This window comes from Dermochelys coriacea, chromosome 3 (assembly GCF_009764565.3).
Source record: "Dermochelys coriacea isolate rDerCor1 chromosome 3, rDerCor1.pri.v4, whole genome shotgun sequence".
Classification (NCBI taxonomy): Eukaryota; Metazoa; Chordata; order Testudines; family Dermochelyidae; genus Dermochelys; species Dermochelys coriacea.
Window position 1 is genome coordinate 114,278,378 of NC_050070.1, and position 23,535 is coordinate 114,301,912.

At 39.7% G+C, this 23,535-nt stretch overlaps 1 protein-coding gene across 5 annotated transcripts in view; it reads left to right on the plus strand.

The window, feature by feature from the left end:
• Positions 1-23,535, plus strand: part of UST (uronyl 2-sulfotransferase) — a 344,421-nt gene that overhangs the window by 126,074 nt on the left and 194,812 nt on the right. For all 5 annotated transcript variants that reach the window (XR_005291969.2, XM_043511168.1, XM_038395942.2 and 2 more), the window contains exons 3-4: positions 2,192-2,347; positions 10,692-10,771. Coding sequence is in view for 4 of the 5 variants with exons in the window: in XM_043511168.1 (XP_043367103.1) it covers positions 2,192-2,347; positions 10,692-10,771 (236 nt within the window). In the remaining variant the exon portion in view is untranslated. The remainder of the gene's footprint in view (positions 1-2,191; positions 2,348-10,691; positions 10,772-23,535) is intronic.

Below are 23,535 nucleotides of genomic sequence, written 5' to 3' on the forward strand. Positions count from 1 at the left end.
GCTCCAGGGCTGGAGGACGGAGTTGAGGGCGCTCCAAGGCTGGGGGCACTAGTCTGGGGCAGAGTCTGGCAGCTGCAATGGGGGGGGCCCTCTGGTGAGAAGGGCTGGGGCTGGAGACTAGCGTCCCACAGCTGGCAGTTCATGCGCTGTCTATGATTAATACCTCTCCAAATGAGTAGCTACTGCAAATTAGCTACTGCTAAGGATGGACTCCCCTCTGCCCACACAAAGGCGAAGTATTCAGGCTTTGTGCTGGTGGAACACAGATTTGTTGGGGAGGTGAATTCTATCCCCCGCCAACTCAGTGGAACTACCCCCCCTCATGTAGCTACTATTCCAGCTATTCAATATTTCAGAATTTCAGTACCATTTGACCTTACCTCTAGTCGAAATTATGGTTCTCGCCATGATTTCTCACTTTGTTCATTGTAATGGTGGGGATTTCCTGATTTTGCTGCATCTTCTCTTTTTTTAAAAAAAAATCAGCTTTTTATTACCATACTTCCTTCATCCTTGCCATTTATGATTTCCAAATTTATTGTGTTTCCTCATGTGACTTGGATTTGAAATGTTCTTCCTTAGCTATTTGGATCTCATGATTTCCTTGGCTGCTTTGAATTCATACTTAAATCCATTTTATATTGTATAGATCTGGGAGAGAAATATAGCCAAATTTGCAGTACTTAATTTAGTTACTGCTAAGCTTCCTCAGTGATTTCACAACGAATTCAGCGTTTGGTACATAGTAGTTGGTTTTTTTCTGAAGCATATTTACTGTTCTAAAATACCTAACTTGTTGTTGACATTAGTTAATGACTATAAATAGCTTTGAGAATATAAAACAGAGTGCTTAATATTTATTTCTTATGTTACTTTAAAATATACTTGATATTAGACATGAATAGATCAATACAACATTTCCTGTGGCTATGGGTGCAATTCAGATCAGCATAAGGACTTCAGTGTCAGTGTGGACACAAATGAGGGAATAATCATTCCTTCATTCTTGCAATTTTTGATTTCCAAATTATTGTCTTTCCTCATGTGACTTGGATCTGAAATGTTCTTCCTTACCTATCTGAATTTCATGATTCCCTTGGTTGTTTTGAATCCATACTTAAAACCTTTTGTATTATATAAAAATATGGCCAAAAATCATTCAAAACATTAAAAATTAAACTGACAAAAATAAAAATATGACTTCCTAAAGCCACCAGTCAGCAAACAACACTTGCTACCGCACAATCTTTCCATCAAAGGCTGCATTTTTAAACTAGTGTTTAAAATATGGTTGGACATTCTGTCTGAGTAATTCCTGTGGGATCAAGTTGGTCAAAAATGGAGTGTAAAATATACTCAAATTGTACAACAGCAGAAGGAGTCTGGTGGTTGCTTATTGGGAGGGTCAATGAGGCCAGTTTGTTGATCCATCTAATTAGCAGACACTTAAATTCATTTGAGTTATCTACTGATTTAGAGAGATGTCCATTTTATAAACAATGTTGTGTGGTGGGTCAAGTAATCCATTTTTGAATTGGAACCAACTGAACTCTATTTTTAACTTAGCTATCAAGGCATGATTCATACATAATGTCTCTTTAGAAGATTTATTCTCTTAATTTAAAAAAAGGGTTAATGAATTTTAGTGTTGGTGAAAGGTGCCAGATTGATAGCTTTGGCATCTGAAGGCCTCTATCTATCACATCTTCCTTCACATTGCCCTTTCAAAATATGTCAACGCTGACTCAAAAGTACCAGGTCCAGAAGTAGTGTATTTTCCATAACCATTCAGTCTGCATTGTCTCTACTGAGACAGTCAGCAAGGGTGCTAATTGTGATGTGTTTTGTGATGTGGGTACAAGCAACCAGCTTAAGCCCATGAACTCATTTAAATAGAAGCCATCAAGCAGTGATATGTCTGTGTCACGACTGGCCTGCACTAGAATATTAAACTGGAACCTCATGGGGGGAGTCACTATATCCCATCACCGTTTTCTGAGTTATCGAGCCTCCAATTAATATTCTAAAGAATCTAACTGTGTTTATAGCTTGCTAGTGGAATGGAGCACTCCTGACCTAGACATGGAATGTATAATACTCAGGAAATCTTTATCTCTTGAGTCACAGCAAATATATTCTAGAAATGGAAAGACCAGTGTGCTCACTGCATTTCTTTTCAATCTTTATCTAGGTACTTCCTTTCCCTAGCCAAGTGGTGTACAACAGAGTTGGAAAGTGTGGGAGTCGAACTGTGGTTTTGCTTTTGAGAATCTTGTCGGAGAGACATGGGTTCAACCTGGTTACATCAGACATTCATAACAAAACCAGATTGACCAAAAATGAACAAGTAAGTTGTTTATGCTCATTTAGATGTTCTGTGTTTGTTCCATTTTTAAGTTATGAAAGTGTTCAACTTGACTTCTCTTATGGTAGATAAGGTAGTATGGCTAAATCCCAATCACCTTGTGGAAATGTATCTATAAATATGTATGTGATGGGTTGTTACCCCGGGGTGAAGTCTGGGAGCTGTGGGAACCGCTGTGCCCCTCTAAGATATACAGCTGGGTTGGGGACACAGCTAGCCTCACCCAGGCCCTGTTATTACCCAGCACCACATCAGGTTGCACCACTCACCCAAACTGGGCTACCTGAGAGCAAACAGACACCAGCCAATTTCTCAGCTCCCCAGGCACCCCCACCCCCTTCTGGAGTATAAATGCAAAATTATACTGTCTTTCGCTGCACAGGGAACTGCACAGCGTAAGCTCATAGAGTTCGCCACCTCCCTCAATGTGGAGATGAAATACAACAGCTCCTGCTCCTTGAGCTAAGATTCCCAAGCACTTCACTCCAAACTTACTGGTTTAGATTTAAAACACATAAAATAAGTTAGATTTTAAATGATAGCAAACAGATGAAAGCAGATTATCTAGTAAAGAAACAAAAATGCAAACTAAGTTTAACATACTAGAAGGATAGGATTTGAATTAACAATCTCATCCTGATTGATGATACAAACAGGCTTGCAGATTCTCAAAGCACAAGCTGCACTTGCTTTGCAGCTTTGGATCCCCACCCCAGTTCCAAGTCCTTTTCCTTAGGAGCTTCTCTCAGGTGTTGAGTTGTGGGAGAGTGAAGAACAACAGATGATGTCACTCCCTGCCTTATATAGCTTTAGCATATGGTGGGAACCCTTTGTTCCAAAACCAGTTCCCAGACCAGTTTGTGGAAAAATATAGACACCCAAAATGGAGTCCAGAGTCATGTGCCCTGGTCACATGCCCTTGCAGAGTCATAGCAGCCATTACTTACAGGCTGTCTGGAGCATTCTGAGGAAGGCTCACAGGTGGGGGATAAGCTTCTCCAAAGGTCTCTTGTTTTTCCTAATGGCCCATTACCTTGAATAGGCCCTTCACAGCCAGCTATCTAGACTGGAAGCCTCTTGCCTAGTGGGTGTCACACAGGTGTAACTACATTTGAAATACAGGTACATAGTCAATATTTATAACTTCAGATACAAAAATGATACATGCACAGAAATAAGATAATCATAACTTTTCCAATGACACCTTGTACAAAATGCTTCATAATTACATCATAATCATATCATCATCATATTACTATGACGAAGATGGGGTGTAGTGTCACAATGTATTTATTAGTCTCTAAGGTGCCACAAGTACTCCTTTTCTTTTTGAAGATTCTTTGTAACTAAGTATTAATAAATATTATACCAAAACCTATGAGGTCAGATCTTTCCCCCAGTTTAATGTACATATGCAGCATTCAACTGAGCAGAAAATGGAGAGATTAGAAGTAGCAATTTCTGGACTAGTGTTGTTCCCACCATCACTGCCTTCCTGATCTGTGCATAGAAGGCATCCTTTACGTGTGGCTCTCCTTGTTCCTGTGGTGAAAGGGGACAAGTGGGTAGCTGACCACGTCCATAGTTACAGTTGGTGCAATGTCCTTCCATAATGGAAACAATGATTCACCTATTTACTGATGTCCTCTGAGATGAAGCGAACCCCATCACCTGTCTTTACATGGAGACTGGGCCTTTTTTTCCTGCAACATGGCACATTGGCAAAGGTGTCTTCACAGTCTGATGAGCATTTTTCTTTGACTCTGATCAGATCCTCAGAGGTGCCTAAATCCCATTGATTTCAATGAGAGGCACCTATACCTTTTTGAGGTTTGGGCCTCTAATACTAAAACTACACAGAACTGCTCCCAAAGGCAGTTCCCTTGTATGAACAATGCTCACAATTTGTTCCTTAATTCATAGTTCCTTGTGTCATGAAAATGAATAGTGGAAAGCTATTATAAACAAGCTGGAAATCCAGAGGGTTTTTTCCCTTCCATTCAGTTTCTTAAATAAAACTTATAACTTTCACTTAGGAAGTTTTGGTTTTGTGACGTACTTTTTAACCACTTCTTAAGTCCTTATACATCATCTCATCTGCTTGCAGGAGACAGCACAAGTTTTTAAACATTGTAAATGTTGCGTTTCTCACCAGTATTTGAGAAAAATACCGTTTTCTCTTCACACAGGGTTCAATAATTGTAAAAGAATACTGTTCAGGCCCCTTAACATATGCTTCAGATTTTCAATGGAAGTCTTCCGTAAGTGGACATTTTATCTCATCCTTTTAAACAGGAAGCTTCTTCATTACTTCCGTGCTTTCTCTGAGCTCTTTGTTGCTTGTACCCTGTCCTTACATCCAGAATTTTTGTTTTATTTCCCATAAACTAAAAATAAGTAATTAAAAATAAGTCATTAAAAACTAAAAACAAGTCATTCTGATTCTCTAGATCTGTAAGTTAAGATGGGTCACCAAAAGATGATCCATATACCCCTGACAGGCAGGGGGGAAGAGATGCTTACCTTACTCTGGCATGTCACATGCAAACTGAGTAGTGTGTGGCTCACAGTGAATACCTATTTACAGTCTAAGCAAAATATGAAATTCATAGGCTGGAGGAAGAAACAAAACAGCAGGAGTTATCCTATTTAGGGATAAGACAATGAACTTCTGAAACTATATCTGGGATGCAGATGAACCTCCACGAATTCCTTCATTCTGTGAGGATGAGCTGCCAGTAGGCTTAATCTTATAAGAAGATGTCTCAGCCAAACTGTAAACACTGAAGAAAGGATCTAGGATAAGCTAGGGTATAGGGGAATGCCATGTTAGTTAAGCTTAGTCTCTAGAAAGCATGTCATGATTTTGTTATATTGGTAAACATTTGTTTCCAATATTCTCACTCTCTATTACTTGACTCTCTGTTCTTTGATAATAAATTTATTCATTTTTTCCCTGTATATGTAAGTGCTGTGTGTTAAGTAGATTGCTGATCCGGAGTTGACTCTTGCAAGCTGGTGTGTACCATTCCTGTGGGAGTAACAAATATGAGAGTTCTGAGGGTGTTCAGTGGAACTGGCTGGGCACTCCAGAGGGAGGCCCAGAGGACTCAGGGGTTGGTGCGTCTATCGCTGACTTGTATAGAGAGCATGAGTCCTGCAGAAGCCTGGAAATTAGTGCTGGTGTTCCCTGTGGCCTGTGGAGTCAGGGACCTGAACCACAGCGGGCACAGATAAGACTTTCTCGTCCTAGGGGCAAGTGTTTGTGAAGTGCCTGGGTACCCCAAGAAGGGTCATACTGACTGTTCGGACGTTCTAATTTAAATTGTATTACAAGAGCTAAATATGATATTAATAATCATTAATATCATGTGTGTTTCTTGTAATACTAATGATATCCTAATTAACGTTTCTTTACATCAGTAGGTGGCCCTATGCCTAGATTAATCGCTTTTTTAGCCCTTTTGGACTCTGATTCAAGACTGTACTTGTGTATTGATTTACTATTGCAGGTGTCCAATGAGAGCAGTTTTCCCTGACTATTAAATTACATAATTCTTCCCTATTTTTGGATAGTCAGCTTTTTATGTACTTGAACTATAAAATACTAATGAAAGATCAGTTTATTTAAAAAAAAACAACAGCTTATAACAGATAATCTGCCATGGAAAAATGTTCAGAACAGTATGGACACTTAGGAAGTTTTTGAAGGAATTCTCAGTATCTTAGAGATGAAAATGAAGACTGATTCACATTCCTGTGATGATGAAGCAGACAGGAATTTTCTACCAAAAGGAAGTATGAAGTACAGTGCAGATGAAAGTGATCGACAATGCCTAGAGATACCTGTATCTACTTGACCTTGCATGCTTTTTGTAAAGACTGAAATTAAGACAGTAAGAAGGTAAAATGTTCTGAGAGAGACAGCAAGAGAGCAAGAAAGCGTGTCTTTCTGTGTTTCCATTAGTTAGTGAAGATGTAAGATTAGTAAACTGACACCACTGTGCTGTTAGAAAGTCATGCCAGCCTCAGTGTGTTTACATTTTGAACTTGAATTCACTTCTGATGAAATACAACAGTTTTAAAAACCACTTGGACAGCAAACAAATTCTTCAGGCAGGGTTATCTACTGATCTTGTTTATCATGGAACAAAACATGCTTTTTAGAAATAAAAAATAAAAGGCAGTTGCTCTGAGCAAGGAAGCTAACAAGTGCTGATAGTACATCTTGATTTTCCTCTATCTTCAAGTCCAAATTATTTCAGTTTTTGATCAGAGATATGGCTGATCCACTACATTTATATATACCCTTTAAAGGGTATAAAGGGACCTCATCCAGTTGTCTTGTGAGCATTTCACTATGCCACCTGGTGGATTTTTGCTGCAAATGCAGCAGCAGCCTGCATTCAAGCACTGATTATGCTGATCCATCCTGACTTGATGGGTTTTCTCACAGCATGACTGAAGATCTCCTTGTAATGAGGATGGTAACTTGAGACTTCCCTGGAAGGAAGAGGAAGTGTCTCCTTTGACTTTTACCCTTCATTCTGATGTTCTTGCTTTGGTTGGTTTAAGATAAACCTTCCTTTAAAAATAGTTTGAGACTTCCAGGGCTTCTGTTTGCATATGCATCTGGATCTGGGCCTGAATAGTTGATAGTTATGTTTAAAATTCAGTGCAGAAAACTGTTACAGCAACATTAAAGTTGAGAACCTAACCAATAAATCATGTTAATAAACATTGTTTTTATTTAGGTCCTGATTTGCTCATTAGGTTGAGGAGCTAGTCAGGTCCTAGACTAAAACTCTGTTCTCTGGGCTCAATCACTGCTCCCTCGTAGATTTGTAGAACCAGGTTTTTCTGTACAGACAGATCATAAATGGTTTTATAACAGATACATCACTAACTGTAGCAGAGAACTTGTGCTAGCACAGTTGTTCTTTTAGGGTATATAGGCAATTGTGGCTGGCTTGCTTTTGTTTGCTAATTCCCCAGATATCTATGAGTAGTTTCTGCCTTATGTATTTTTTCTTAGGTACAATTTATTGTACATACCAGTAGGTACTCACTTTTGGCCAGCAACCAAGCTTGAGCATTGGTGTGCTGCCAAGGACCGAATTATTTGGGGACATCCTGGGGTCTGATGTCACTTCCTGCTACTCCCCATTCCTTCCCTCTACCTCTACACTTACTCTATCCCTCCACTCCTGTGTTTGAATGGAGTAAGTTAAGAGTGAGCTGGAACCTAGTTTGATAGTATACACCATTTAGTGTAATCTAGTGCATTTTAAAGGGAAATTATTTGCTCTTCAGAACTATCTCCATTATCTAGGCTAAAAGTAATCCCTGGCAGGAGATGATATGGCAGTGTCCAGAGAGAGGACATGAATCTTTCTAGAGACAGTAGAACCCTCCCTCAGGTCCCTTATCATAGTGAACACACTCCCTTAATTCTTCCCCTTTCTCCAGTCTGCCCTTTGCTGTATTTATCCCCTCTAAGAATCTACATGTTCTACTGGTCCTCTCCTTCCTTCTGCGTCCTCCATCTATGTCCTTCTAGACCTTTTCCTCTCATTTCACAGTTTCTCACTCCTTTCTGTCTCCCTCCTACCTGTTGCTGACCTCGGAAGGATCTCAGTGATGGCTTGCACTTGTATCTACTCCATCTCTTTCCATTTTCTTCACGAAGTCTGTCCCTCTTTCCCTCTCCCACTTTCATTTCCTCCTCAGTGTCTCCTCCTTCCCCATTCAACATCACCTTCTCTCTTGTCTCTCCTCCCATGCTAAGGCAGGCCTACAGATCTTATTCAGAGTGAGGATTGGAGTGAGGCCCATGGAAAATGTGGCCACAGGCATCATGGGGCCGTATGAGTTCCAAACATCACACACACTTATGCTTCTTTCCTCTAACAGTTTTTCCTCTTAGACTCCTTTGTAATTTTCCTTGCCATGTCCTTCTCATTTATTGAAATCTACACTGTTTCTGTTGGGCCCTACTTCCCCTTTCTTGCTGTCTTTTACCACACTTGCTTGTTCATATACAACTATAGGCTTATCTTCATCTGCTGATGAGTCCATTGGAGCTTAAGCCTCTAAATATGAATATGCTTTAAGTCAAAACAAAATCCTATTCCTGTTTTAAAGGTGTGAGTGGATATTATTGTAGCTCAAGAAATTGAGATTGACCTTAATTAGCTCCTGCTACAAGACACATTGCAGTCAGGTGCTGTGCAAATAGCAGCATGCGACTCTCCAAATCCACTTTATTAATGACCTATAGCGTTCTCTTCTATTCTATTCCCGAGACTTACATGAGCCTGAGTGGCAATTAGGTCAAGTGATATCTAGTTTTGTTGAGGTGCAAAAATGTTGGTCAAGTTGTTGTTACTAAACTTGTACTTGTAAGAAAGAGACACACTTGTATTAATATACGGTATAGGGCATGCAACCATCCTCACCACAGTCGTATAATATATTTTAAAGAGAGAGTTGCATACATAATTTCATCAAATACTCTGAAAGCACCAGGATGATACGGTGAAGTGAATATTTATCAACAGTGAATGACTTCCAGTGTGCCACTCTTTCATGCAGGTGAAAGAATACAGTTAAAATACCAATATATCATTAAAAACTTAATATAGTTCTGGCTGTTTAATTTCTCCTGTAATTTAGTTGTTGCTGTTGCTGTTGTTTTTTTTTAATGTGGCTCCTGAGATCTAACCATTGCAACTTCTTTTCCATTTCTTTCTCAAAGCTAGGTAAGTCTCTGAATGTGATGATGCTTATGTCATGATATTATGATGATCTTCTACAGATACAACCACCATCCTTCCAGCAGATGTATCATGCTGACATTTGTTTGATGGATATGGTAACTCTTGTTGAAAAATGTCAGTGTTCTGCTCCTTCGAAAATGACCCAATCAAGCTCTCTGCATTATTTTGCCTGGATTCTTTGCCACACTTTACTAGTCTCTGAACACTGTACTGGGGGAGCTGCACAGAAATCTGTTTATATTTGGGTCAGGGAATCCAGAGGCTACTGACAACTCATTAGAACTCGGTTGGTTTCAAATCTGTTAAATGATAGGCTTGATGCCAAATTTGTCTGTTTTTGCAAGTGGCGAGTAAGGTGCCATATAGTTTTAAGGAAAAAAAATCTTCATAACATTGAGGGAAACAATCTTCTAAATTCATGACCTCAATTTTGATTTTACTTGTGCTTAGAATATGAATTTATATAAGTTAGAGCAGAACTTTAGAGCAATTCTTTGTATTGCTATTTTTCCTTTATGGATTGTTCCTACGTTGTGTATTAGTTTCCACTACCCAGTTTGTAAAATTACTAGTATAATTATTGTGCTCTTCAAATACAGTCATGTTCAGTGTCTTTTATTCTATAATACAGCCTTGTAGCTTTTGATGTTGCCAATTAGAAAATCAGAGGAGAGCAGAAGTCAAGAAATCGGACTGCTTGGAATTTTTTGCATATATTTCATTTAACATGTTCAGGCCCTTGACATTTTCCAGAACACTGCAAAAACTAGAAGTCTGCACACATGAGAATTTATTAATATAAACTGAGGATTATATACACACACTCAGTTTTTCACGTCAGCTGTTTTACGTGAAAAAATCTTTAATAATGCAAAATTAAATTAATTTAAATCTAAAAGCCCTTGCTAAAATGTCTTGAAAGCAGTAGGCCAAAAGACCATTATTTGAAAAGAGATTTATGTCAAATGTAGAATTATATTCACATTTTAAATATGCTATACAAAAGAAGTAATGAGGAATGTCTGCTTCTATATTTGAGAAGACATCTACCCATTCAGTAATCTGGCGATGATAGGAACTGTTATCATTATGTAAAAACAGTAATAGTCTCAATCCACTTTTTCTGATGCAGATTTCAAACACTTCACGTTTTAGAATTGTAGTTAGTAGTTTAGATCCATTTTGAAAATAGAGGCCACTTTCAAAAGTCAGATCCAGATTTGGGTAGGTTTAGAATTAGGATTTTAGTTTGTGCCTTTGTCTAAAGTAGAAATTAACTTTTGGAAATGTTTAAACTCGTGGTATAGCACACTGATTCCTACTACAATGGTAACATTGGTGCTAAAGTCACGATGCTCTGCCATCTATCCCTTTTTACATGGGTAATAAGCACTAGCATTGCAGTCCTAGCCTGACTTTTTTGTGAATAGGTCTAAACTACTAAATGATTAGATAGTGTTTGAGTGTTGCCATTTCTGTCCAAAAACACAGCTTGGCTTAATTTGGTAATTTTGATTTAGTTGTAATTCTTGTTTAATTTTTTTTAGATGGAATTGATTAAAAATATAAGCACTGCTGAGCAGCCCTATTTATTCACTAGACACGTTCATTTCCTCAACTTTTCAAGGTAAGGCACTTTCCCAATTACAAGGTTTTCTTGTTTCTTTTTATTGCAGTTAATAGAAATAACTTTTCTCTTCAATTTCAAACAAATGTATGTTGTTGTTATGAGAAAAATCTCTTTTGATGCTGGAAGCTACACAAATACAGTCAAAGGGTAAGATTTTCATTACATAATATTCATACAGTTTGTTTTAATCCGCCTGCGTGCCCTGTATGCTTTTAACTACAATAGGTAATTTTAGTTAATGACGTTTCCAACTAAAAAAAAAATTATGTACTGCATCATGTATTAGTGAAATTCCTGCCAGATTTTCAGTTGATTTTGCCTCCTTGAAGGTAGCTCTATTGTAAAATATTAATTAACTTCCGCCTTTAAAATGTGAGCTCTTGGGACAGGAGGTTCTATGAATTGGCATGGTTATGTACACCTGTTGTGTGTCTGCTAATAGGCTAAAGTCAGACTTCCACTGAATTTAGTAAAAAGGACAAGGAGTACCTGTGGCACCTTAGAGACTAACAAATTTATTTGAGCATAAGCTTTCGTGGGCTAAAACCCACTTCATCGGATACATGCAGTGGAAAATACAGTTGGAAGATGCATATACACACAGAGTACATGAAAAAATGGGTGTTGCCATACCCACTATAATGAGTGATCAGTTAAGGTGAGCTGTTATCAGCAGGAGAAAAAAAACCTTTTGTAGTGATAATCAGGATGGCCCATTTCCAACAGTTGACAAAAAGGTATGCGTAACAGTAGGGGGAAAAAATAAGCATGGGGAAATAGTTTTACTTTGTGTAATGACCCATCCACTCCCAGTCTTTATTCAAGTCTAATTTAATGGTGTCTAGTTTGCAAATTAAATTCCAATTCAGCAAGTTTCTCGTTGGAGTCTGTGCTTGAAGTTTTTTTTGTTGAATAATTTGTTGTAATTGAGTGTCCAGGGAGATTGAAGTGTTCTCAGACTGCTTGTTGAATGTTATAATTCTTGATGTCTGATTTGTGTCCATTTATTCTTTTACATAGAGACTGTCCTGTTTGGCCAATGTACAAGGCAGAAGGGCATTGCTGGCACATGATGGTATATATCACATGGGTAGATGTGCAGGTGAACGAGCCTCTGATAGTGTGGCTGATGTGATTAGGTCCTATGATGGTGTCCCCTGAGTAGATATGTGGACAGAGTTGGTAACGGGCTTTATTGCAAGGATAGGTTCCTGGATTAGTGTGTTTGTTGTGTGGTGTGTGGTTGCTGGTGAGTATTTGCTTCAGATTGGGGGGCTGTCTGTAAGCAAGGACTGGCCTGCCAAGATCTGTAAGAGTGAGGGATTATCCTTCAGGATAGGTTGTAGATCCTTGATGATGAGCTGGAGAGGTTTTAGTTGGGGGCTGAAGGTGACGGCAAGTGGCGTTCTGTTACTTTCTTTGTCACCTGTAGTAGGTGACTTCTGGGTGCTCTTCTGGCTCTGTCAATCTGTTTCTTCACTTCAGCAGGTGGGTATTGTAGTTGTAAGAACACTTGATAGAGATCTTGTAGGTGTTTCTCTGTCTGAGGGGTTGGAGCAAATGCAATTGTATCGTAGAGCTTGACTGTAGACAATGGATTGTGTGTTGTGGTCTGGATGAAAGCTGGAGGCAAGTAGATAAGTATACTGGTCAGTAAGTTTCCGGTATAGGGTGGTGGTTATGTGACCATTGCTTATTAGCACCATAGTGTCCAGGAAGTGGATCTCTTGTGTGGACTGGTCCAGGCTGAGGTTGATGGTGGGATGGAAATTATTGAAATCCTGGTGGAATTCCTCAAGGGCTTCTTTTCCATGGGTCCAGATGATGATGATGTCATCAACATAGCTCAAGTAGAGTAGGGGCGTTAGGAGACGAGTTGAGGAAGCGTTGTTCTAAGTCAGCCATAAAAATGTTGGCATACTGTGGGGCCATGCGGGTACCCATCGCAGTGCCGCTGACTTGAAGGTATACTTTGTCCCCAAATGTGAAATAGTTATGGGTGAGGACAAAGTTCATCCACCAGGTTTGCTGTGACATTATCGGGGATACTGTTCCTGACGGCTTGTAGTCCATCTTTGTGTGGAATGTTGGTGTAGAGGGCTTCTACATCCATAGTGGCCAGGATGGTGTTTTCTGGAAGATCACCAATGGATTGTAGTTTCCTCAGGAAGTTAGTGGTGTCTCGAAGATAGCTGGGAGTGCTGGTAACGTAGGGCCTGAGGAGGGAGTCTACATAGCCAGACAATCCTGCTGTCAGGGTGCCAATGCCTGAGATGATGGGGTGTCCAGGATTTCCAAGTTTATGGATCTTGGGTAGCAGATAGAATACCCCAGGTCGGGGTTCTAGGGGTGGGTCTGTGAAGATTTGTTCTTGTGCTTTTTCAGGGAGTTTCTTGAGCAGATGGTGTAGTTTCTTTTGGTAACCCTCAGTGGGATAAGGCTTGTAGAATGTGGTGTTAGAGAGCTGCCTAGCAGCCTCTCGTTCATATTCTGACCTATTCATGATGACGACAGCACCTCCTTTGTCAGCCTTTTTGATTATGATGTCAGAGTTGTTTCTGAGGCTGTGGATGGGATTGTGTTCTGCACGACTGAGGTTATGGGGCAAGTGATGCTGCTTTTCCACAATTTCAGCCCGTGCACGTCGGCAGAAGCACGCTTTGTAGAAGTCAGGTTTTATACCAGGGTGAATTTGACCTAATGGTTGTACATTTATATATTGGTAAAATTGTCTTTCATCCCAAAGGATACCAAAATGTTTTACAAATCCTATAGAAGGAATTAAATCATCTAATGGAGTGCAGCTCCTTCTGGCATAAAATGCAGCAACTATTAAAAGTGCAGTTTATAGGAGAGAAAGTGAAGAATACCCAACTTGGATGAAACTAGTGGGGAATTTTAGGAAGACAGAATTTGACCAGGGCAAAGAGGTTAACACTGCTTCTCTTTAATGGTCACGTGTTAAACATTTCATTAGGAAAGTGGTGCCTCAACTAGCACAATGTCCCCAACACTGTTCATTTAGTACCAATTAATACCAATACCACTTCCTGCAGCACCCTGGATTTTTAGAGATCTTTGCAATTGCTTCCCCAGATTCCCAGTTGTTTTATTTATTTGTAATTTTTTTATTATTTTTTCCAATACAACAAATATACCAAAATACCAGATTCATCATAATACACAAAGTGAATAAAGAGGGTTAGGATAAAGGGAGGCGAAGAGAAGTGACATAGCTATCTTCAGGATCTGCATAAATCATAGACCTCTAAAAAGTCAGCTGAAATTGCTTTGAGTTTTTCTGGCATTTCCTTTCTGCAGAATGCTAGTCATTTATTAGCTGCGAGGTCAGCCATATCACCAAGCCAGGCATCAATATTTGGTGGGGATCAACTTTTTTCTTTTTTGCAGGATTAACAACCAAAGCTGCATGTAGGAGCAACCTTGCCTTGCCTTGTTACCATGTAATCTTCAGGAATATAGCCAAGAACAAAACTAGGGCTCCAGTTTAGCATCCAGTATCAAATTGGTTCTTTGAGCTACCTGAGACCAGAAATTCTTGATACAGGGGCACTCTCAAAACGTATGAGCTAATGTAACCAAAGGAAAGTTACATTTCCAAGAGTTACATTTCAATGAAGTGAGCTGTAGCTCACGAAAGCTTATGCTCAAATAAATTTGTTAGTCTCTAAGGTGCCACAAGTACTCCTTTTCTATTTCCAAGAGCAGTCAGCATTTATGAGGCCCTTTACCATTAGCCTATGTAGCAACTGGTCTTTTCAAAAAAATGTCTTTTGGTATATTTCTATTCCGAGCAACTCTCAAATTATCAATCTTTGGCAGAGTTTTTTGGCCAGAAAATAATGAAAAGGTACAGCTGAGTAAATGCAGCAAGTTTCCTCCAAAACAATAAATTCTGCAGTTCCTAATCTGGTCCATATACATTAGTAAATAAATGCTCTAACTGGAAATATTTCTGTGCTCTAGAGCAGGGCAAGCCAAATTGTTGCTAAAGATATACAAATGGTTTACATTTATCATTGCAAATTAGCTGCCACACTGTCATAATTCTTCTGTCCGTCCATTCCCTCCACATTGAGGTTTGCTACCAATTTTAAGGCTAGGATTGATCCATAGGATTGCCTCTACATGGAAGAATGGATGAAAGCAGAACTTTCTAGCCAAGCTTGCCTCGCAGCCATTATTGTGGGAGCTCTGGAGCCTCTCATCTATAATAATTTTGATCTTAGAATGCCTGAAAGGAGGAGAGGTCATACCAATTCTTGTTTAATCTGGTGGGGTCTGTGTGGTCATATCTAATAGCCACAAAGATGCTTGGCTGAACAAAAAGGAGATACGATAATTTTCCAAGCTGAAAAAATAAAATCCTCACAGAGAAGGGGAAAGCTGTAATTTGGTAGAGCCAGTCTAGATTTCTTACCTGCACTCCGAAGGAACGTTCTGAAAATATTATTGAATTTCTTAAAATAAGTTTGAGGAATAGAAATAGGAAGACCTCTCAGGACATACAATATTCTGGAAAGGACATTAGTTTTCAGTATATTAATTTTACTCCAAAAACAGGGTTAACAAACTCCAGCTCCCCAAATCATTAGCCACTTGGGCAATAATTAGTTCTATATTTAGCTTAGGGGTGTCCTAAATATTTTTGGGAATCAGTATTCCTGATTATTTCATATAAGAAGATTGCTATTCAAAGTCCCAATTTGAGAAAAAGCCTTTGTGGGCATACTTCTGTTGCCTGAGAGTTCTGATTTACCCTTATTAATTTTATATCCTGAGAAGCGTCTGAATTTATTCACAGTGGTTAGAACAGTGGTGGGCAACCTGCAGCCCATGGGCCGCATGTGGTCTGTCAAGGTAATCCACTGGCGGGCCACCAGACAATTGGTTTACATTTGCACGGCTGCCCGCAACTCCCAGTGGCCGAGATTCACTGTTTCTGGCCAATGGGAGCTGCGGGAAGCAGCAGCCAGCATGTCCCCGCAGCCCTCACCGCTTCCCACAGCTCCCATTGGCCAGGAATGGTGAACTGCAGCCACTGGGAGCTGCTGGCAGTTGTGCAAATGTAAACAAACTGTCTCTCAGCCCACCAGCGGATTATTCTGATGGGCCACAGGTTGCCCACCACTGGGTTAGACGGTAGGAATGGTAACTTTGGGCTTAGATACAAATTCAAGAGCATCATTTTGTGCTCTGTTTGCCCCCCCCCCATGAATATGTTGATTTGTTTGCATAGCAATGGCTAAAGGTTCTAGAGCTAAATCAAACAGAAGAGGAGAAACGGGACAGCCCTGACTCATACCTCTCTGTAATAGAAACAGGGTGGAAATAATACTATTCATAACTACCCCGGAAGTAGGGTTAGAGCGGGGTGGCAAACTTTTTGGCCCAAGGGCCACAACTGGGTATGGAAATTGTATGGCAGGCCATGACTGCTCATGAAATTGGGGGTGGAGTGCGGGGGGGATGAGGGCTCTGGCTGGGAATGAGGGGTTGGGGGTGCAGGAGGGTGCTCCAGGCTCGGACTGAGGTGTTCAGAGGGAGGGAGGGGATCAGGGTGAGGCAGGGGGTTGGAGTGCATAAGGTGTTCAGGCTCTGGGCGGCGCTTACCTCAAACAGCTCCAAGAAGCAGCGGCATGTCCCCGCTCTGGCTTCTACATGAAGGCGCGGCCAGGTGGCTCTGCGCGCCACTCTGTCCGCAGGTACTGTCCCTGCAGCTCTCGTGTGCCATGGTTCCCGGCCAATGGGTGTTGTGGGGGCAGCGTGCAGTGCCCCTTGGCTGCCGCTATGCATAGGAGGGGGGGTGACATGCCACTGCTTCTGGGAGCCGTGTGGAGCAGGGCAAGCACCAAACCCCACTCCCTGGCAAGAGGTTGAGGGCTGGATTAAAACATCTGGAGGGCCGGATGCAGCCCCCAGACCGTAGTTTGCCCACCCCTGGGTTGGAGTATAAAAGCTTAATCCGAGCACTAATTGTATACCAATCCCAAATTTTTTAATATTTAAAAAAGATAATCCCAGGCTATGCAGTCAAAGACTTTTTCGGCATCTAAAGAAATGACAGCTAAGGGTTCTTTAGAATCTCTCAATGCAGCAATAATATCAATCAGTTGATGCAAATTATCTGAGCCACATCTATTACGAAGGAAGCCTACCTGATTTATGTGTACAGTAGAACCTCAAAGTTACAAACTCCAGCATTAGAAACTGACTGGTCAACCACACACATCGTTTGGAACTGGAAGTACACAATCAGGCAGCAGCAGAGACCAAACCGCCCCCCCCCCCACAAAAATGTAAGTACAGTACTGTGTTAAACATAAACTACTACAAAAATAAAAGGAAAGTTTTTTTTAAAAAAACATTTGACAAGGTAAGGAAACAATTTAAATGAAACAATGTAATAAGAAAAGCGAAAAGAGTTTGGAGAACAGCTACCCAAAAACTCAAAAGGTAATAGCAAAATGTTTTTTAAGTACATCAGAAGCTGGAAGTCTGCAAAACAACCAGTGGGGCCCCTGGACGATCGAGATACAAAAGGATTACTTAAAGATGACAAAGTCATTGCGGAGAAACTAAATTAATTCTTTGCTTCAGTCTTCACGGCTGAGGATGTTAGGGAGATTCCCCAGCCGTCTTTTGTAGATAACAAATCTGAGGAATTGTCACAGATTGAAGTGACACTAGAGGAGGTTTTGGAATTAATTGATATACTTAACAGTAACAAGTCACCGGGACCAGATGGCATTTACCAAAGAGTTCTGAAAGAACTTAAATGGGAAATTGCGGAACTATTAACTATGATTTGTAACCTGTCCTTTAAATCAGCTACTGTACCCAATGACTGGAAGATAGCTAATGTAACGCCAATATTTAAGAAGGGTGATCCTGGCAATTACAGACCGGTAAGTCTAACGTCAGTACTGGGCAAATTAGTAGAAACCATAGTACAGAATAAAATTGTCAGACACATAGAAGAACATAAATTGTTGGGCAAAAGTCAACATGGTTTCTGTAAAGGGAGATCATGTCTTACTAATCTATTAGAGTTATTTGAGGGGGTCAGCAAACATGTGGACAAGGGGGATCCAGTGGACATAGTGTACTTAGATTTCCAGAAAGCCTTTGACAGGGTCACTCACCAAAGGCTCTTATGTAAATTAAGTTGTCATGGGATAAGAGGGAAGATTCTTGCATGGATTGAGAACTGGTTAAAAGATAGGGAACAAATGGTAGGAATAAATGGTAAATTTTCAGAATGGAGAGGGGTAACTAGTGGTGTTTCCTAAGGGTCAGTCCTAGGACCAATCCTATTCAACCTATTCATAAATCATCTGGCGAAAGGGGTAAACAGCGAGGTGGCAAAGTTTGCAGATGATACTAAACTGCTCAAGATAGTTAAGACCAAACAGACTGTGAAGAACTTCAAAAAGATCTCAATACTAAGTGATTGGGCAACAAAATGGCAAATGAAATTTAATGTGCATAAATGTAATGTAATGCATATTGGAAAGAATAACCCCAATTATATATACAATATGATGGGGGATAATTTAGCTACAACTAATCAGGAAAGAGATCTTGGAGTCATTATGGATAGTTCTCTGAAGATGTCCATGCAGTATGCAGCGGCAGTCAAAAAAGCAAACGGGATGTTAGGAATCATTTTAAAAAGGGTTAGAGAATAAGACGGAGAATATCTCATTGCCCTTATATAAATCCATGGTACACCCACATCTTGAATACTGCGTACAGATGTGGTCTCCTCATCTTAAAAAAGATATACTGGCATTAGACAAGGTTTGGAAAAGGGCAATTAAAATAATTAGGGGTTTGGAATGGGTCCCCTATGAGGAGAGATTAAAGAGGCTAGGACTTTTCAGCTTGGAAAAGAGGAGACTAAGGGGGAATATGATAGAGGGATATAAAATCATGAGTGGTCTAGAGAAAATGAACAAGGAAAAGTTATTTACTTGTTCCCATAATATAAGAACTAGGGGCCACCAAAGGAAATTAATGGGTAGCAGGTTTAAAACAAATAAAAGAAAGTTCTTTTTCACTCAGTGCACGGTCAACCTGTGGAACTCCCTTGCCTGATCAAGTTGTGAAGTCTAGGACTATAACAGGGTTTAAAAGAGAACTGGATAAATTTATGGAGGTTAAAAAGTTGTAGCCTTCCCATTGGCTCTTTTGGTCAGGTGCCCCCTCCCTTCCTTAGTGGCCAATAGCCAGGATGGGTAAGGAATTGTGTCCCTAGCCTCTGTTTGTCAGGAGAGGGATCACTAGATCATTACCTGTTAGATGGCCCAGAGGGAGTGAACCTGGCATTGACCACTGTAGGTAGACAGGATACTGGGCTGGATGGACCTTTGATCTGACCCAGTGTGGCCATTCTTATGTTCTTAAGCACAGAAATGAAGATGGTTAAAAGCAGCATTTTTCTTCTGCATAGTAAAGTTTCAAAGCTGTTGTGATAAATGAAGGGGGTGTAGCTCACTTTTATGGTCACCCAGCCAGCCAGTTAGCTGTTAGTAGCTGTTTTCTACTTGCTTTACCTATAAAGGGTTAAAAAATCCATAGGTTAAAGGAAGGGAGTGGGCACCTGACCAAAAGAGCCAATGGGAAGACTAGAACTTCTTAAAATTGGGGAAAAAACTTCCCCTTTGTCTGTCCGTGGTGTTCTTCCAGAGGGCAGGGACAGGGCTGTAAAAGCTTGGACCAGGTATGAAAATCATCAGATCATACCTAGAAACTACTCATTTGAAACCCCAGATATGTAAGTAGATCAGGAAATGTCTCAGAAAACGCGATTAGGTTTATCTCTTTATGGCTTGTGGACTCCTCTGTGCTAACCCCAAGTGCTTTTGTTTTGCTTGTAACCTTTAAGATGGACCTCAAGAAGCTATCTTGATGCTTAATCTTTGTAATTGTTTTTTTAAACCTAGCAAAAAGCCTAAGTTCCAGATGTATTTTCTTTTTCTTGTTTTTAATAAAATTTACCTTTTTTTAAGAACAGTATTGGATTTTTGTGTCCCTAAGAGGTTTCTGCATATGTTTATTAGCTGGTGGCCACATCTGATTTCCTTTGTTTTCTTTCTCAACTCTTCCCCAGAGGGGGGTGTGAAAGGGCTTGAGGGTACCCCACAGGAAGATATTCCCAAGTGCGCCTTCCTGTGTTCTCAGTGGTTTTTGCATTTGGGTGGTGACCCATCCAAGATCAGAAAAAAGCTGTAACCTTGGGAGTTTAATACAAGCCTGGAGTAGCCAGTATTAATTTTTAGAATCCTTGCAGGCCCCACCTTCTGCCCACTCCCTTCCTATGGACTTTTTAACCCTTTATAGGCAAAGCAAGTATGGACTTTTTAACCCTTTACAGGTAAAGCCAGTAGAGCAGCTACTAACAGGGATTTTATAGCTAACTGGCTGGCTGGGTGTCCATAAAAGGGAGCTACCTCCCCACTTCATTTATCACAGCTGTATTAAGTTCATGTTCAGTTATAAATTTTTGAAAGAACAACCATAAAGTTTTGTTCAGAGTTACAAGCTCCAGTCCTGAGGTGTTTGTAACTGAGGATCTACTGTATAATGTGTGAGACAACTTTGTCCAGTCTCATAGAAAGTGCTTTAGCTAAAATCTTAGTGTCACAATTAATTAAAGAAATTGGTTTGTAATTACTATGTGTAGTCTAAGGTCTTTCTCAGGTTTAGGAATAACTGAAATTATATCTTCTCTCAGAGTAGGGGGTGAGTTTGCTCATTCTTGGCCTCATTGAACATATTCAATAATTTAGTTGTTAATTTCAGAGAACTTTCTGTAAAATTCAGTTGGGAACCTGTCTGCACCAGAATGCTTTGAGACCTTCATTTCTTTCATAGACTGATTTCTAGAGGGGCATCTAAAAGCTCCTTCTAAAAGCCCGAGATCTGTGGCAGAGACAATCCATTTAAAAAGTTATCTAGGGCATCTTTACTGTTCACTCTTCAGCTATATATAGTTTTGAAGAAAACTGTTAGTAAGCAATAGAAAAAAATAAAGCTGTTGAAATTGTTTGTTAATATCTGAGTGGATTGTATACAACTTACTGCTAGTATCACAAATAGCACCAGTCTTATTTGTGTTAGCCTTGTGATTGTCTGTATGCCTACAGTTTGCCAACTCTCTCACCAGATTACCAGTAGTTTTGGCTTCAGACAGAATATAGCAAATGCAGCCTTTTGGGACAGATGTTTGTTGATTGCACAGCTTAAGTTGATGAAGATGCTGAGGAAGGATCAGAATCATAGTCTACATCCAGGGCCTTAATTTCCTTAGAAAGGGTATAAATTCCGTATTCTCTCCCTTTCTTTTTAAAGGGGTCATAAGAGATGCAGCCTCTGATGAAGTCACTAAAGGCTTCCCAAGGTGTGTGAGCTGATGAAGCGGGGCAGGAGGATGGGGGACATTTGTTTTTGTTTTGTTTTTTAAAAAGTTCTAACTTTTGCTGGATAGAGTTGAGAAATGATGTATTAAACAGCAGAGAGGTATTTCATCTCCACATTTTAGTTGGGGGTACATATTGTGCAAGCCTAAAAGACACATGTGTAGGCGCATGGTCAGCTATAACAATACTACCATTGCAACAATCTGTGACAGAATTGGTCAGGTCTTGTGACACTGAAGAAATAGTCCAATGCTGAATATGTTGAATGAGCTGCAAGAAAAATGTCTGTAGTCTCTGGCTGTAGGATTACCCGATCTCCACACATCTTGTAAACCTAAATCATTAAGTATCTGATGAGTATTTGAGTTTTTATATGGAGATAGAAAAATTTATCAAGACCAGGTGTAGAATTTTGTTAGTCTTCAACTATAATAATAGGATGATGGCCCATTTATACTCGAACAGTTTATGAAAAAATGTGGAATCACCCTGGTTTGACCCATAGAGATTAGCAAAAATAATTATAAAATTACCAATTTCAGCCTTGAGCACAGTAAATCTGCCCTTGCTATTGGAGTTTGTGCTCAGAATAGTAACATTCAATTTGTTATGTATTAGTATAACAATGCCCCTCCCTTTAGAACTGAAGCAGTTAGAAATTGTAAGCCCTACCTAATCTATTCAGTTTACAAGGTTCCAGGTCTGTCAGATGTGTGTCTTGGAGCATGTCAATATCAACTCTCTTTTTTTTTTTTTTTTTTTTAACCATTGAGTATATATATTTTCTTTTAATTTTCTTTTAAACCCTTTATATTCCAGGAGACATTTAAATTATCGAAGGCACCATTGTTAAAATATACTGGATTAAAGTCACTTTGTGAATAAATGAGAAATTGTAAATTTTCCTGAGCAGCATATAGTTCTTGCATATATTATCAGCAAAATATATAATCCAGGGGTAGGGTGTTGCTTCCCAGTATATATTCTAGAGGAGTGAGAAGGAAATTCCCAGGATAGGAGGATAACTGGGTGGGGAGGCAGAAAGAGGAATTAAATAAGTGAAAAAACAAAACAGAAAAGATAGTGGAGAGAGAAATGCACGTTAGTATCATTCAATCAGAAAGACTAATCTCTTTAAACAGTCCAAAAATACACACTTGACACCCAAAGGGGTGGCTGGCTCAGGTGAGACTTGGAGATGCACACAGCCCCTAGGGCTCCAGACATTACAAGTATAGTAAATCACCTATTACCAATAGAACCTTGACATACTGGTCCATAAGGAAGCATAATCTAATAAATCAATAATACAGTATATAACACACGCATACATTTATTAATCAAACGATAGATTGTACATTGGTGCACCAATCCCATGAGTTAAGGCAATAGGAAATAAATTGATGATAACCCTTTAACTCCAATGAGAGAGAGAGGAAAAAGGAACTTGCATCAATATCAACTAATGCCATCAACTTGTTTTGAGCAGCCATATCAGATCTCAGAGAGCAAATCAGAAATTCCATTTAGTGGGATTATTCCATAGATGTCTCTTATTGCAAGGGAAGAGCTTGCAGATTTTTTACATATTTTTCTGCCTCTTGAGAGGAACAAAATGATACTCCCTTCTTCCCATTTTTAATGTGAGCATTGCAGGGTATTTAATAAAATACTTATTTTAGAGTCCATTTTTCTGGCCAATTGTTTTGAATGGTTGAAAGCTGTCCTCGTTGCAATCACATCATGGACATAGAGCAGTATTTTAATTGCTGGTTCTCCGCATAACAGCTCCTTTTTTCCCCCCTCTAGATTTCTGCAATATTAGTTCCTTAGTGGTAATTTTCAGGAACTTCACAATCAATGCTCTAGGCCAGGAGTTCTCGCAACAAAATTTTTTGTGGCCTCAGAGTGCGGCCACCAACTCTTGCTAGTGGACACTTTGACAATTTTTCCTAAAATACTTAATTAACTTTAGGAAAAACAAATACATATGCACATATACATGTCCAACCACAGTAATTTATTTGGCATTGGTAGGGGCATTTTAGTAGTCTCAATAATAACATACGGTTGTCTCCATTCTTTACTAGACCTAAACAAAATAGAAAAACAAGGTGCTTTGCATGTTCTTGTCTTTTTGTTGTTGTTTCTTTTGCTTTTTTGGTTGCAAGGGTTTGGGGGGGGTTTTTTTTTAGACTTGCTAGCTAGTAAGTCTGCTTCTGTGAAAAGTGTTTGTATGTTTGTTAATATCACTTTTCACAGCAGAGACTTGTTAGCTAGCTGGGAGGCAGTGAAAAGCGATATTAACAGACATGC